Here is a 13,820-nt window from a genome sequence, read left to right on the forward strand (position 1 = left end):
ATTTTTACTTCGGGAACTGACTGTTGCACTCTATTTGAAGGCTGCTATTGGATAATTAGAGGTAAATGTCGTATTATGCAACTACGGATTACTTTACGAAGAGCTTACATCCTACAAGCTATTTTTGTATAAGAACAAATTGTGCAACCAAATTAAGAACAGAGTTAGTTAGAAGTTACTGTAGCTCTAGTGTGGACTTTGAAGAGGTTTCTATTTTGCAATGACAAAAAAGAAGAAGAAAAAAAAGATGAAATAGCTAAATTCATTTAATAGAAAATGTTAACAAATTAGAACAATGACAGGCTTGGTACTGAACAACCATATCAGTGTATTATGTTTATCTACTCAAAAACATCACTAGTATATAGCATTAACATAAGTAAAGGCCCATTCATACCAAGGACTATAACTATATTCGCATCCACAACAGCAGACGATAACATTCTCTTTACTCCAGTTATGTCTTCTAACGCCTAAAATTCTCAAGCTCTTTAAAGTCAGGTGGATTCTGATTGGCTGTTAGTGTTTTTGATCATTCATCAGCTGGAAATCAAAAAAACATTCTGAAAGTGATTCCAACAATATCGTTCCTCTGTGTCGTTATCATTATAGTTGTGGTCACTATTCTCATAATTTAAAACTTTATAGTTATAGTCCTTGGTGTGAACGAGCCTTAAATGCAATTCTAAAACTGTTTAAATGTTAAACCGGCCTTCAGTTAAACAAATGCCATTAATTACATCTTGGTTAATTGGGAGACAGAACCTGAATGCAACATCCATTGAGACGTATGGCACACAAGAACAGTGTGGAAATATTCCACATCAGATACATCATGTCAAATTATGTGCAAAGGGGAAATGCCACTGGGTTAACTTTCATTAGTTTAGCTGCAAAATAAGTCTGTTAGCATTAGCATTATCCAACATTTGAATAAAAATATACATATACTTTGGTACAACAAACAGGTTTGCTTCCCAATCAAATATACCTTTAGTGTACAATATACATCATTTGATAAAGTTTAAATACTATTTGGACTAATATAAGTTTAAAGATGTTCAAAAATAGTTCATGGTAACTTAAACCTGAATTGATTGCTGTACATTGATCCTCCTTTAGTTACATAAGGCAGTGTTACTGTTTTCATTTCAACATGTTCCCTTTAAAACCACACTTTCATACAAAAATAAATGTCAGTCATGTATTTTAACCTGCAAATCTGCAATGTCATTAGGAAAAAATAATACAAGCACCAAATCTTCCAAAGGCTAGGAAATGGATACCTGCTTTACTTGCTGAAATGGATAAAAGTCACATGTGCAGATACTACTTTTTAGAAAAGTATAGTTATATTAAAGGAACAGTTCACTAAAAAAAAAAAAAAAAATCTGTAATTTTGTCTTGACAGCACATTGCTGTATGGAAAGGCTGCATGAAATGTATTCAAAATATTACTGTTACACAGAAGGAAAAAAAAAAAGACAATACAGGTTTGGATCAGATCTAGGGCAAGTAAATAATGACAGAATTGTCATTTTTGTGGTGAACTGTTCCTTTAATCTTTCTAGAAATGTTTTGATCAGTGTAGTGTTTTGAAATGTATATTGCTTTAGGAATGATTCTCCTAAGTGCATTTCTTCTATCTGGGTCCATCATAAAAAGTCCATTGGGGTCACACTTAGTCAAGTCACAGTTCAGCCCCAAAAAGACTAACAACAGGACAAAATGCAAAACACAAAAACAATTATATGCTGGTTGATTAGACATTGGCATATAAACAAACAAGTACAAATGACACCTAGACTGACATTAGTCAGGAGGCTGTGGTCCAAAAATGTCTGTGTGGTCTTTGTAAATGGAGGTTCCCACTTTTGTGTTCAAGAGTTCTTCTCTGCTTTCCATCTGAAATATAAGGCGATGAAACCATGCTTCTATTTGTAGATCTCTACAGTCCTGTTTCTGGGCCATCACAAAAAAAAAAACCCAAACAGCTTCATTGAGGAGAATTTTTAATCCAGCATAGCATCCAACTGATCAGCCAGGTCATCAAACATGTTCCCAATGTCATCCAGAATGTTCCCTGCAGACTTCACTATGTGAGAAGTGCTAAAAGAGATGTAAAAGAATGTTTAATTAGGGGTGATAAATTAGTAACAATGAAAGGGAAATTTAAAAAACATGAAAGGAATAGTTTTAAAAATCCCCCCATCATTTTTGTAGACTTATTCCTTTAAGTTTGAAAGCAGGTGAAAAGTGTCTCTCACCCCACGTTGTTGTTCTCAAGAGTTAGTTTTCTCTCCACAGCCTTCAGTGCTTCCTCCAGGGATGAGCTGGTCTTCTCCAGCTTCTGATGCTTCAGTGTTGACCCTTGACCACCTTCCACTAGAGCCTGGGGCATTCCTGAAATCACAATTTGACCCATGTTCTCTGCGGAGGGGGAGTACGGCACTGGAGACTGAGGTGCTGCAAAGGCAACACTCTGTACAACACTGAGAGTGACACTGGAGCCAACAGCTGCAGACAGAACAAGAATAAATCACAGAATAAATGCAAAAGTCAGTATTTAGCTGTGTCCCAATTCAGAGGCTACATCATTTAAAGGCTGAATATATCACAGCAGCACAATGAAGGCTGTCCCAATTCGAAGGCTCAAATTCATCCTTTATTTCCCCAGCCACAAAGGTTAGAACAAGTGGATCCTTTGCAGCCTAGTCTATCCCAATGTATGTATATTTAGACAAGTTGTGAACGCTGTTTTGTTTTCAGACAGTTGAATATAACTTTCAAAAATGTCCAGTACAAATGTTACTGCTGCTCGTCACAGCCACTAGGCGACAAGAGCAACGCTCCATTGGCTAGATCAGGGTTCCTCAAATCGCTGCCCTGCAAAGTTTAGTTCAAATCCTGATCAAACTCACCTACCTGTGACTCTGAAGACCTTGATTAGCTTGTTCAGGTGTCTTTAATTGGGGTTGGAGCTAAACTCTGCAAGCTAGTGGCCCTCTAGGGCTGCGTTCCACTCCAGTTTTAGACACGCACTCGCAAACTTCCCTAAACACTTCCCCTCGGGGGAATCCCTGCCGTCATTTTGAAGTGCGTTCCACTTCGTGAAGTGGACGAGGGAAGTTTACATGGACAGACCCTCGCTCCCTCGATTTTAACCGAGGGAGCGAGTCTACTTCACATGTACACTTCAGGCAGCTCCATAACCCACAATGCAACACGATTATGACGTCACCGCATATCGTGTTTAATTTACCCTACCACAAACAATTCTATGATATATTAATTATTTTTTTTAAACATTTAAAACACACATATATACATATAGAATGCTGTATTAAACAAATTTGTAAGGGGAAAAAATAAATAATAAATCAGCTCCATTGCGGATTCCAAGTGATCAAGGGCTTAGGACGTTCCAGTTCAGCCCATTGCAAAGGTTCTGCCAGAAGTGGGCACTCGTGCAACGTAAGAAATGACGTACATCCGAGTCAACGAGACCGAGGGAAGTTAGCGAGGGAAGGGCATTTAAAAACCGAACTGGAACGCAGCCCAGGACTAGATTTGAGGAACCCTGGGCTAGACCATCCCATTTAACAACGCTTGGTTTGAAACTTTGTAGACTTTGAAGGTGTGGCCTTTAAAGTCTGCATCCTTCAAAGGATACAGCCTCTGAATATAGACAGTTTTTGTCAAGGACTTCTAGGAACAACTAATAAATAAAATGACTTGTCATAACAAAAATCTTAACCATTGAGATTAACCTATTTGCTAAATCTAGTGAATGAATAATGAATCTAAAATATGAGGTTTGAGGTCAATGAATTTTAGCAAGATATAAACACTTCCCATGTGACAACAATATCAAGCCAACTGACTTTATTTGTATTTGTAAGCTGTACCTGTTACAGGAGCTGGATGGGGTTTAGAGGTGTGCCGTGTTGAATTCAGGGGGCTGGGAGGTTTAGGGGCAAGAGGTGGAGGTGCTTTCACTGGTTTGGCTGGAAGATCCACACATGGAAGACTCATATCTGTTTCACTGATGCGGAGCTTCACAGTGTCCTGAGTCTCTAAAACAGGTGTGCTGTCTGCACTACTGTCGGACGCTATGTTTGGCTGCTCTTTCTCCTTTGGCTTCTGCCGTCTCTTCACTGTGTCTGACTCTTTCAGGTTGAATTCTGGAACTTCAGGGGTTTTGGCTGGTTTGGCTTTCTCTGGAGACTCAGAAGTGCTCTCCACCTTGAGTGGCCCACCAACTTTGGGCCTCTGTTTGATGGTGAGGTTGCCTTCCTCTGCAAAGGGGATGCACTCACTGGAGCTGTTCTGAGGTGAGGATGAGCTCTCTAGACCAGAATCCTTTGTCCCATCATCTTCCTCTGAGTCAGACTTTGTTGCTCTATCAGTATCTGCTTTGGCGGATACTGGGTTGGGTTCACTCTGACTCAGAGGTCTGCGTCTGCACCCTTCGTTTGTGCTAGAGACAGCCGCCGTGGTTTCCTGAAGGATCTCCACTGTAGGCACAGGTAGGACTGTTTCTAATGCAGCTGCGATACTCTTTACGCTCCCAGGTCTGCCGCTCTCAACTCCTCCAGAAGCTGGCACTGGAATGTCCGAGACAGTTTCGACACTAGTGCTGCTGCTGCTGACGGAGCTAAGGCGTTTAGGTGGTGGCGGAGGAGGCCCTTTACGCCGAGCCCTAATGGCGAAAGAGTGGCTTCGGCCAACAGACTGCTCAGGGGCGGACTGAAGACGCGCCAGCTGGCCCCTGGTATGCTTGCGGCTCAGTGTGGCATATGAAGGCATGGCCATGCTGGCTAGCTGAGCTGCTTCATCATCATCCTCTTCGTCTGGTTCACCGTCCGACAAAGCATACCGGGACAGACTCTGTGTGCGCTTCTTGGTCACGCTAGGAGAGCGACGGTCAAGCGTGACACTGCTATATTGTGCACGAGGATAATTGAGGCTTTTATGAGCAGGAGAACCTTGTGGAGAAGGAGCAGAGCCCAGTTTGGGTTTGGCAGGCACCGCTGGGTATTTAAAGCCTGCGGACGCACTGAATGGCAGTTGCTGTGGTAGCTGAGGACGTGGGACCTGGTCACGGCCTTCTGGAATGTTGCGCTCTTTACCAGGACTGCTGTCTGGGCTCGTTAAACTCTCTCGGGACTGGCTGTAAGGGGTCGTGGCTGAAGTGGAGGAGGGAGTGCTGGGGGGCTCCTGAGAGCGGCCGGAGCCTCGAGAGCGTGTGTCAATGCTCTCCTGACTGGAGGACATGCCCACTGCGTTCTTGATGGCCAGTCCTTCCTGACAGCCACTGTATTGGGAGGACATGGCACTTTGAAGCTCAGTGCTCAGCTCACTGTCCTGGAAAGTCATCATCTTGGGCGTGTGGGGTGAGGGGAGGTCGCCACTGTCAGGGGGCGGCTCAATAGTGACCAGGTCCAGGGCAGCAGGGGTTCTGCGCCGCAGTGTGCCCTGCCCTGATTCCGCCAGCAGAAGTGCCTTATGAACATCACACAACTTCTTGACAGCAAGCATCATCTTCTTCTGATGGCCTGTCAGAGACACACACACTTACTGTACATGTCACACATGAACTTAACACAACAGGATACACACACACAGGAATTTAAAAAAAACAAAACAAGAAAATGCCCTTGTCAAGGTCATGGCCAATGAGAATAAAAACTGAAAGAGCTACCCAGCCGGCATGTGATTGACCTTTAACAATGAAATGAGGTTGAAATAATGTTTGTTGTTTCAACATTGAAAAAATGTTTAATGCTAAAGTTAACAAAATACTTATAAGTATTGAATGTTCAACAATATCTGCACAGAAATACACTGAAATGCCACCACAATATCAATATTGATTTGATGTGCAAAATCAAAACAAAATTCAACAGTGATTCAACCTTGATCCATGATGATCAATTGACTACACTGATATTATCGGATAAAAAGAAAACCTGAACTGAATTCAGCTGAATAATGACACAAATGTTTTCTGTAGAGCTGCTTTATGGCAGAATTGAACTTGTTTCATAATGAATGAACTTTACCCAGTTATTGAATTGAACTGAATCAAGACTTAACTGAATTGAGCTGAATAATGACTCTTGCTAAAGAGGCTTTACTGCAGAATTTGAATGTGTCTCATATTTGATGAAGTTTGCATAATTAATTCTGTTACTTTCTTGTAAAGCACAGCATAACAAGAAGATGCAATTTTAATATTCCTTGTTATTTCTAGCTTGTCTTTGACTTTGCTAACCCTGTATATAACAACAAACACCATAATGTACTTTAGTTCTTGTTTAACCCCTTAAGCCCTGAGGGTATTTTCAGTTTTTTTTTTCTTTTTTTTTCTGAGTGACATACATAAAGTAAAGACTCATAACTTTAAATTAAATTTAGACATGCTGAGAAACTGCAAATAAACAGCAAAAAAAAAAAAAAAAAAGGGAAAATTTACATTATCTCATGAAGGAAATAAGGTAGCGGATTCATTCTTCTTTGGTGATGTTCCTCTATATGGCACCGCCTGATTTTTTAAATTTTTAAGGCATTTTTAAAATAGTTTTTTCACGTGGAGTAACTCGACCTTTCAAATGACATATATCACATGATTATCTAAGCTGTATGATGCTTTTGACACACTGGAATACACAGTACATTTTTTTCCCCCCCTAAATTATGATTTTCTTTTTAATTATTTTTCAGCAAATAACTCAGCAGTATTACCTAGGCAGGAGTTTTGAAAAATATGATTATTAATTTGTTTTTATAGCTAGGTGGCACCCGTGGGTGGTACACTCCCTTTTAGAGTGATAACACAGCACTCGTTAATGCATTAAAAAGTTGGATGCATTAAAAAGCTGAGTTTATAAGCTTTAAAACGATACCTATTTTGTGTTTTCCTGTCAGTGGTTGCTCAGTAATTTGATTATGAATTTTTTCGCGGGGGGTGGTGTCCTGCCGACGGGGCACTTTGGGCTTAAGTTAAGCTCACCTAGTTTGGTGATGCCAATCTCCTGTAAATCTTCCCACGTGAGATCTCGGACAATGTTTATTGAGTCATAGCCATTCTCCGAGAGTTTCTTATGATACTGAGGCAGGCCAATGGCACTCAGCCACTCTCCAAGATCCTGCTAAGAGAAGAGATGTGACTGTGAGTGAACTGAAGATAACACCATAGACACACATGCATGCATACAAGCTATAAAGTACAGTGACATACTGGTATGTACTCTGGGAGCCATTCTGGAATGCTGAGGTTGCCGATCTCCAGGGAAATCTTCTTACGGTGACCAGGTTTAGTCACACCAATAGCTGTGAGATCCTGAAAAAGAGACATAATACTCAATCAATATCAACCCTACTTGTGGCAATGAGAATAAATGGCATATCTCTTCAAAGCAACCCTGCACTGGCGCTCTGATCGTACCTCTGGGGTCATTCTGCTGATTGTAGGCACATCATAGCCAGCACTGAGGAAGTTTGAGGTGTACTGCTCCAGCTGAAACTCACTCAGCCACTGATAGATTGCCTCTGCGTCCTGACAACGATAAAGACATGACATGAAGGTAGCAAACATGATGCCCGATTGAACTGGTGTTAAATGATGCTTTTAATAAAAAACTTTTTTCTGAATTCTGTTGAGTAGAAAACCAATTGCAGAGCAAGCTGTAGAACGCTGCACCATTTTTTTTTATTTTATAAATTATTTGCCATATAAAAATATGTTAGGTTGGTGGTTTTCTGACCTTGCCCTCTAGCAGCTGTTGAGGACGCACAAACTGTTGAGAGAAACCCTGCTCTCCTGCCCTCTGCGTGGGCAGCACAGGTCTACGAGGAACTCCTTCAAAAAAACAACACACATACATTAATATATACACACAGATTCACCTAACAGTGTTTTCAATGTCTTTGAATCAGGTGGTGTTTTTATGATTTTTTGTGGATGTATGCTATACTATGTTATACTAAAGCCCTATTCAGACAGCACTAGTTTACTAAACGACATTTCAGTTTCAATTCTTATCACTTGACGTTTGTGATTTCATGTACCAATTCAGATGGGCGACAAGGACCAACTTCAGCCAATGGTGCGGAACACACCGGGAAAACTTAGTCGGCCTACGAACAAAAACTGCCAGACGGCCGACCGTCAGCTTGGTGTGTTCCTGTCTTTAGAAGGGGAACTCACGCTGCATCCTTTAGCCATTCTCATAGGGGTTGCTATGGGGGAATGCATCCAGCATGACAGGTGTCTGAAGCATGAGTCTACACACGACAATGAACTTGATATTGGCAGGCGGCAGCCTAAGATGTCAAGATGTTCCTAAGATGTTCTCGTATGATTCATTTCAGTAGAATCTGACGTTTGAAGTACGCTGGACTCTCAAGGGGGTTAAATGCGCTCTTTTCACGATGCGGTCAAAAATATGGGTTCCACCTAAGCTTGACTCTCTCCTGAGGGATGATAGTTAAGCGTCATCACTCCAAGTTGGGGGTCCCACGGCCACCACCTAAACAGCAATATGAAGTAGCTAGGCTTTCTGTGAGCCTCCTTGGTAAGCTGTCTTGGGTGTTAAACGTAGCTAGGCCTCTTCTCACTTTAGATAGTCGTCATGCTGAGGCCTCTGTCCTCACAGCTCGACCAGGTGTTAGTACTGTGTCGGTAGGCTCCCTCTGAGCCTCCCTGGTTACTGCCTGTACTATGGAGTCACTAGGATAGCAATTTTTGAGTTATAAGCTCTCTGTGAGCCTCCTTGAAAGATATCCTGAGCATGGGGCATTGCTAGGACTCCTCTCGCTTTAGAGAGTAATTATGCTGAGACCTCTGCTCCTAGAGCTCAGCCAGCATCTATGCTAAGTCGTTAGACTCTCTGTTAGCCTCCTTGGCTCTTGCAAGTGTTATTAGGCATCCTCTCACTAGAGAGAGTTACCTTTTTGAGGCCTCCGATCCCAAGAGCTCTGCTAGGATAGCAATTTTTGAGTTGAAGGTTCTCCGTGAGAACCTATTAGGTCTCCTCTCATTTTAGAGAGTTGTCACGCTGAAGCCTCCACTCCTTGAGTTTGGATAGGTTGTTTGCCAAGTGGTTAGGCTCTTTGTGAGCTTTTTTGGCTGCTGCAAGCATTACTAGGCCTCCTCTCGCTAGAGGGTGCTTCTATTGAGGCCTCAGCTCTCAATGTTGAGTGTTGCTAGGCCTCCTCTCATTATGAAACTCGTTATTTTGAGGCCTACACTCTGCAGAGCTTCGCAGGCCAGTTAGACTTTCTGAGCTTTCTCGTTATTGCCCTTGGGTTAGAGTGTTGTTTAGACCTCTTTGTTGAGGCCTCCACTCTTCAGAGCTGCCTGATCAGAATTTATAAATTCTGTTCTAATTCTATTTATAAATAAATGTTCACCGTAGGGATGAGGACTCCTTTGAGATCTTTAACTTAGCTTAGGTGATGGGCACTCATCCCTCCAGCATGGCAGCATTCCATTCCCCATAGTAGGGGACACAGTGTGAGATCTCTTTCGAAAGGGAACAACTCAGGTTACGCATGTAACCATGGTTCCCTAGGAATAGGGAACGAGACACTGCATCCCTTTGTCATGCTTTTTGCCATTCCTGCAGATGTCTCCTTTCAGACAAGAAGTGGATGACATTTTGCCCACATAACTGAGCAGAGAAATCTAGATAATTATCTTACCTGACACTGATATTAAAATAGACAATCTTTGCAGTTTCTACGATTTGGCTCTATTTATTAATTTTATAATTTTATTTTTTCATTGGATACCATCCATATTGAAAGCATGCAGAAGGTTGGTGTGTAAACGCTAGCTTAGGTAGTTCAAAAACAGGAGAGGAGAAGCATTAATATTATACAACATCTGCAATCATCAGCAATTCAACTTGTAAAAAGTGTTTAGGTCCTTGTAGAACTCGTAATTTCAATTTGTAAGCTGGGAATTCTCTGAGAGCTCCTACTTGTACTCCATGATCGCTGAACCACTTTACCGCTGCAGATTCATTTCGGGATTAAAATCACAAAGTACTCGTGTAAAACAGGAATTTCTCTAACGTCCTCTGGGGAAACTAGTCCCGTCTGAATAGGGCTAAGTGTGCAAATACTGTCACTGTAATCTGTACAGATGCACACAGTAAACCTGTCACAGGTAGCTCATTACCTGTAGGTGTGTCAGGATGTTTGTTATGGTCTGGCTGTAGTAAATCCACAGCAGAGGGTGCCGTCTGTGTAAAATGAGAGAAAATTTCAGAAGAAACCTTAGCTATTAAAAACATAGAAACAACAAGCATATGCCTAAAGCTAAAAAGGTTTCTTAACAAAAAACCAAACAAACAAACAAACAAACAAACAAACAAAAACAGGAATTACAATTACTCTAATGAAAGGGCTGTAATGCTTTCAAAGCCAGTAGCAATACTTACTGTCAGAGTTCCCATAATTTTTCACCAATTAATTTCCATGACCTTTCCAATAGTTTGTGATTGCTGGATGTCAGGTATGAAAGTACAAGGCTTTACAAGGTTGGTCACAGGTTAATGTGTTTTCAATTGGGCATGTAAGGGTTGACTTTTTGTGTTCATTATAGTGTGAAGAAGAGTTTTACAAAACTGATGTATTTTGGAGCTGTGATGTGCCGACTTCTTTCATTATAGTTATGTTTACAAAGAAAAAAACATGTATTCTTTACACTGGAACAAAACATTGCCGCTAAAATAGCAGCATTAGCACATTCAGATGAACACCAAAATGTTTCCTTTTTATTTGCTCTATCAAAATTAAGACATTTCATTATCACTCACTACCTCTAAAAGCACCTGCCCTTAGACCATGACTCAATACTTCATAAAGATTTAATCTTCAAATCATCTGTAGAATTAGAATTAGTCAGTAGTATAGAGTAGAATTAGAATTTACTACAGAAATAAACCTGGAAATCTCATTATTCCTCGTATTTCTAACTGTGAGATGCTGTCTTCCTCTCAAAGCATCATGCCTATGACTGAACAGAGTGCTCTCTGAGTGGGCGGTTACCTTGCTGGTGTCAGGGTTGGTGGTGTGTTGGTGTTGTTGTGGTCCAGAGGGGGCGCTATTGCTTTCTGTGCTCTGGCCACTGCCTGCGCTGCGGGTGCTGCCCACACTGCCAGTGCTGCCCACACTGTTCCTGTCCCCCGCTGTGAGAGAGACGGAGGCGTTAGTCCAATGTGTAATTGCAATCATAACATGCCCGCGGTTATGGCATCACAGCGGCCGTCTGCACTGCCATGCCAGTGTGCCACTCCACAGCCGTGAGGACACTGTACCCACTGAATTTCTACTCAAGCAGCAGGCAGGATGGGGGTGGGGGTAGCAGGGCAAAGCCACAGGCATGTGGTGATGGGGTTTACAGACGACAGCACACAACCTACGTTCTGCTACAGGAGCGGGAGAGATCACAGTATGCTAACAGGGAATTGGCATCTTGAGACGGACACACCAACTGGCTCTGTGTGGCATCCGACAGGCCAGCCAATCAGAGGGTCTGTCTGCAGCAGGGAGGGGGTGACAGCCAGTAGGGGGCACAGGGGAGGAGCGTTTCAGAGGAGGGGAGTGCAACAGTTCTTACCAGTGCAGGAGTTCCGCAAAACCCACACGTCCTCCATGCTGGGGCTTATGTGCTGGGACAGACTGCCGGGAGGCCCACCTAGCGGACACAAACACCTTTTGGGCCAGTCTAGTGTGGGGAGGGATGAGGGTGTGTGTCCCAAATCAGGGGCTTCAGATGTGTGTGTGCCACTGTATAGTGTTTATATGCAAAGATAGTATTTGTGCAGAAGAACCACGAGAACACCCAGGGTCCAAAACCAACCGTTTGCCTCAACTGCCGATAAATTGAGAACGTCTTACCAGTTAGAGCTGGGTGGTATGACGTTATGTGCAGCGCAAATGAAAGATTTGTCAACAAGCTGAGATTTTGATACACAATTTACACTGCTGTAGGTATTTTTGTGCAGCTCTTAGTGGGCAGGACTTTTCAGGACTTTTTGTTATTTATAAGTGAGAGCAACAGGAAACACAAGATGTATGCGCAACATCGCAGCCTGCAACAGTAATATTGCATTCAAAGTTATATGTATATCGGTCATTTCATGAGTTCACACTCACAAATAATCAGATAGAATAAAGTAGAATGTGTATTTGGCGTGCTGTCCGAGGGGAGGGCTCCGAGCTTGAAATTTTGACCCAAACCCAAAGTACTCCCCCCGTATCTCTGGTTAGGATAGTAACCAGATGAGTGTGAGGAGACGGGGTGGTGGAGGGATGCAGAAAACTGTTGAGGAACATAGATATGCATAAAATGCATATGATGTATTTTAATGTCTTCCTTTAGTGTGTAATGTATCTGTTTATGCATGTATAAGATCTGCACAGTTACAAAGCTCAGTCTCCCACAAAGTGATTTATTCTAATAGTGAACACTGATCCAGAACTGCCTAAAACGCTTTGATCGAAGTTTAGATAATACTTACGCAAACGTCCACAACATGATCTGAAATATTAACAAAATGCCCGCCCAAAGGCATAAGCAAAGAAAAAAGGTGAGGCTTCAGGGAATTGTAGTGTTGCATGTTGTTGTGACGCTGTGTTTGAATGCGAAAGCAAAACCCCTTTGTTTGGCCTTCCAAAAATGGATGAAATTAGGAATCAGAGGTTAAGATTTATTTATAACTGCTGGATTATTAAACTGGATTATTAATGAAATTGAAGAAAATAAATCATTACTGTGATATAATAACCACCCCTCATAATACCTCATAATAACCATCCCAATTACCAGCCATGGAAACGGTATTAGGAATGTAATGACATGAGAGTATAAATATTTAAAGCTGCACAATGAAAGCATTTTTTTTTGTATTAAGAATGAAAAAGTAACATAAAAATAGCGTGTGCACTAAAAATAGGCAGTTTAAAAACTGCATTCTGGATTCCGATCACAAGTGGACGAATACAGGTGTAAACAGGGTCTAAAAATTGTTGAGCTTGTCCATTTTCAACCACTTCCAGAGGTACTCGAAAATGCATTCAACCAGATTGCTTTCGTAGATTAGCCACTCATGTAGTCAAATGCATTTTAACAGTCACAAAAGATCATTCAGACAATAGTATTTATATGACGGATGTAGCACTCCCGCAAAAGTGATGTAGAGTGTAACAAAATAAGAGGAGAGTGTCTCAATGAAATACGAACATAAATGGCCACAGGAGAGGTATTTGAAATGCATATTAATACCAGGTGGAAACAGTATAGTGTCTCGGCTCACCACTAGGGATTAGATCACTGAAAACGCATCTTAATACCGGATGGAAACAAAGCCTTAGTGAGGAAGCACCCTCAGAGGTGGGCGCGAGTGTTATACCTGGATTGGTGCTCAGACCGTTGGCATGAGGGAGGACCAGGTGTTGGTTAGGGGTGTACAGAGTGTAGGACTCGTCAGTTTGAGGGGCCCCGCCCCCACTCAGACTCAAGCTTGGACTGAGGGCGGACCTGGAGAGCAGCTGCTGCCTCTGGGTGGGCAGAGAGGCATGTCGTAACAGGGTGCCCCCTACAGGACAACACACACATGACAGGAGCAGTGGGTTAATGCAAGCGGATGGAGGTTAGAGATGAACATTGGCTGTGTCTGAAAGCTTAGGCTGCTGATTGTTTAGGCAATGACTTTGCAGGCAGCGTTTGCGAACGAAGGTACCTCATTTCGGACAGACTTCTGAAGCAGCCTAATGGTTTAATTATCAACAAATAAACAGAGTGA

The 13,820-nt window shown here is 42.1% G+C and overlaps 1 protein-coding gene across 6 annotated transcripts in view; it reads right to left on the reverse strand.

Annotated features, from left to right (window-relative positions):
* Positions 1 to 248: 248 nt before the first annotated feature.
* LOC125266079 (caskin-2) overlaps positions 249 to 13,820 on the reverse strand; it is a 73,358-nt gene continuing 59,786 nt past the window's right edge. For 3 of the 6 annotated variants that reach the window (XM_048186550.1, XM_048186556.1, XM_048186573.1), the window contains exons 12-22: positions 13,428 to 13,613; positions 11,633 to 11,710; positions 11,062 to 11,201; positions 10,190 to 10,253; positions 7,770 to 7,864; positions 7,451 to 7,561; positions 7,244 to 7,345; positions 7,016 to 7,154; positions 3,909 to 5,558; positions 2,268 to 2,517; positions 249 to 2,109 (exon numbers count right to left, since the gene is read on the reverse strand). In XM_048186550.1, the coding sequence (XP_048042507.1) occupies positions 2,013 to 2,109; positions 2,268 to 2,517; positions 3,909 to 5,558; positions 7,016 to 7,154; positions 7,244 to 7,345; positions 7,451 to 7,561; positions 7,770 to 7,864; positions 10,190 to 10,253; positions 11,062 to 11,201; positions 11,633 to 11,710; positions 13,428 to 13,613 (2,912 nt within the window). In that variant the 3' untranslated portion in view covers positions 249 to 2,012. The remainder of the gene's footprint in view (positions 2,110 to 2,267; positions 2,518 to 3,908; positions 5,559 to 7,015; positions 7,155 to 7,243; positions 7,346 to 7,450; positions 7,562 to 7,769; positions 7,865 to 10,189; positions 10,254 to 11,061; positions 11,202 to 11,632; positions 11,711 to 13,427; positions 13,614 to 13,820) is intronic. The other 3 variants (XM_048186560.1, XM_048186566.1, XM_048186577.1) reach the window with 3 other exon arrangements.

Source organism: Megalobrama amblycephala, linkage group LG1 (assembly GCF_018812025.1).
Source record: "Megalobrama amblycephala isolate DHTTF-2021 linkage group LG1, ASM1881202v1, whole genome shotgun sequence".
In the NCBI taxonomy this organism is placed as follows: domain Eukaryota; kingdom Metazoa; phylum Chordata; class Actinopteri; order Cypriniformes; family Xenocyprididae; genus Megalobrama; species Megalobrama amblycephala.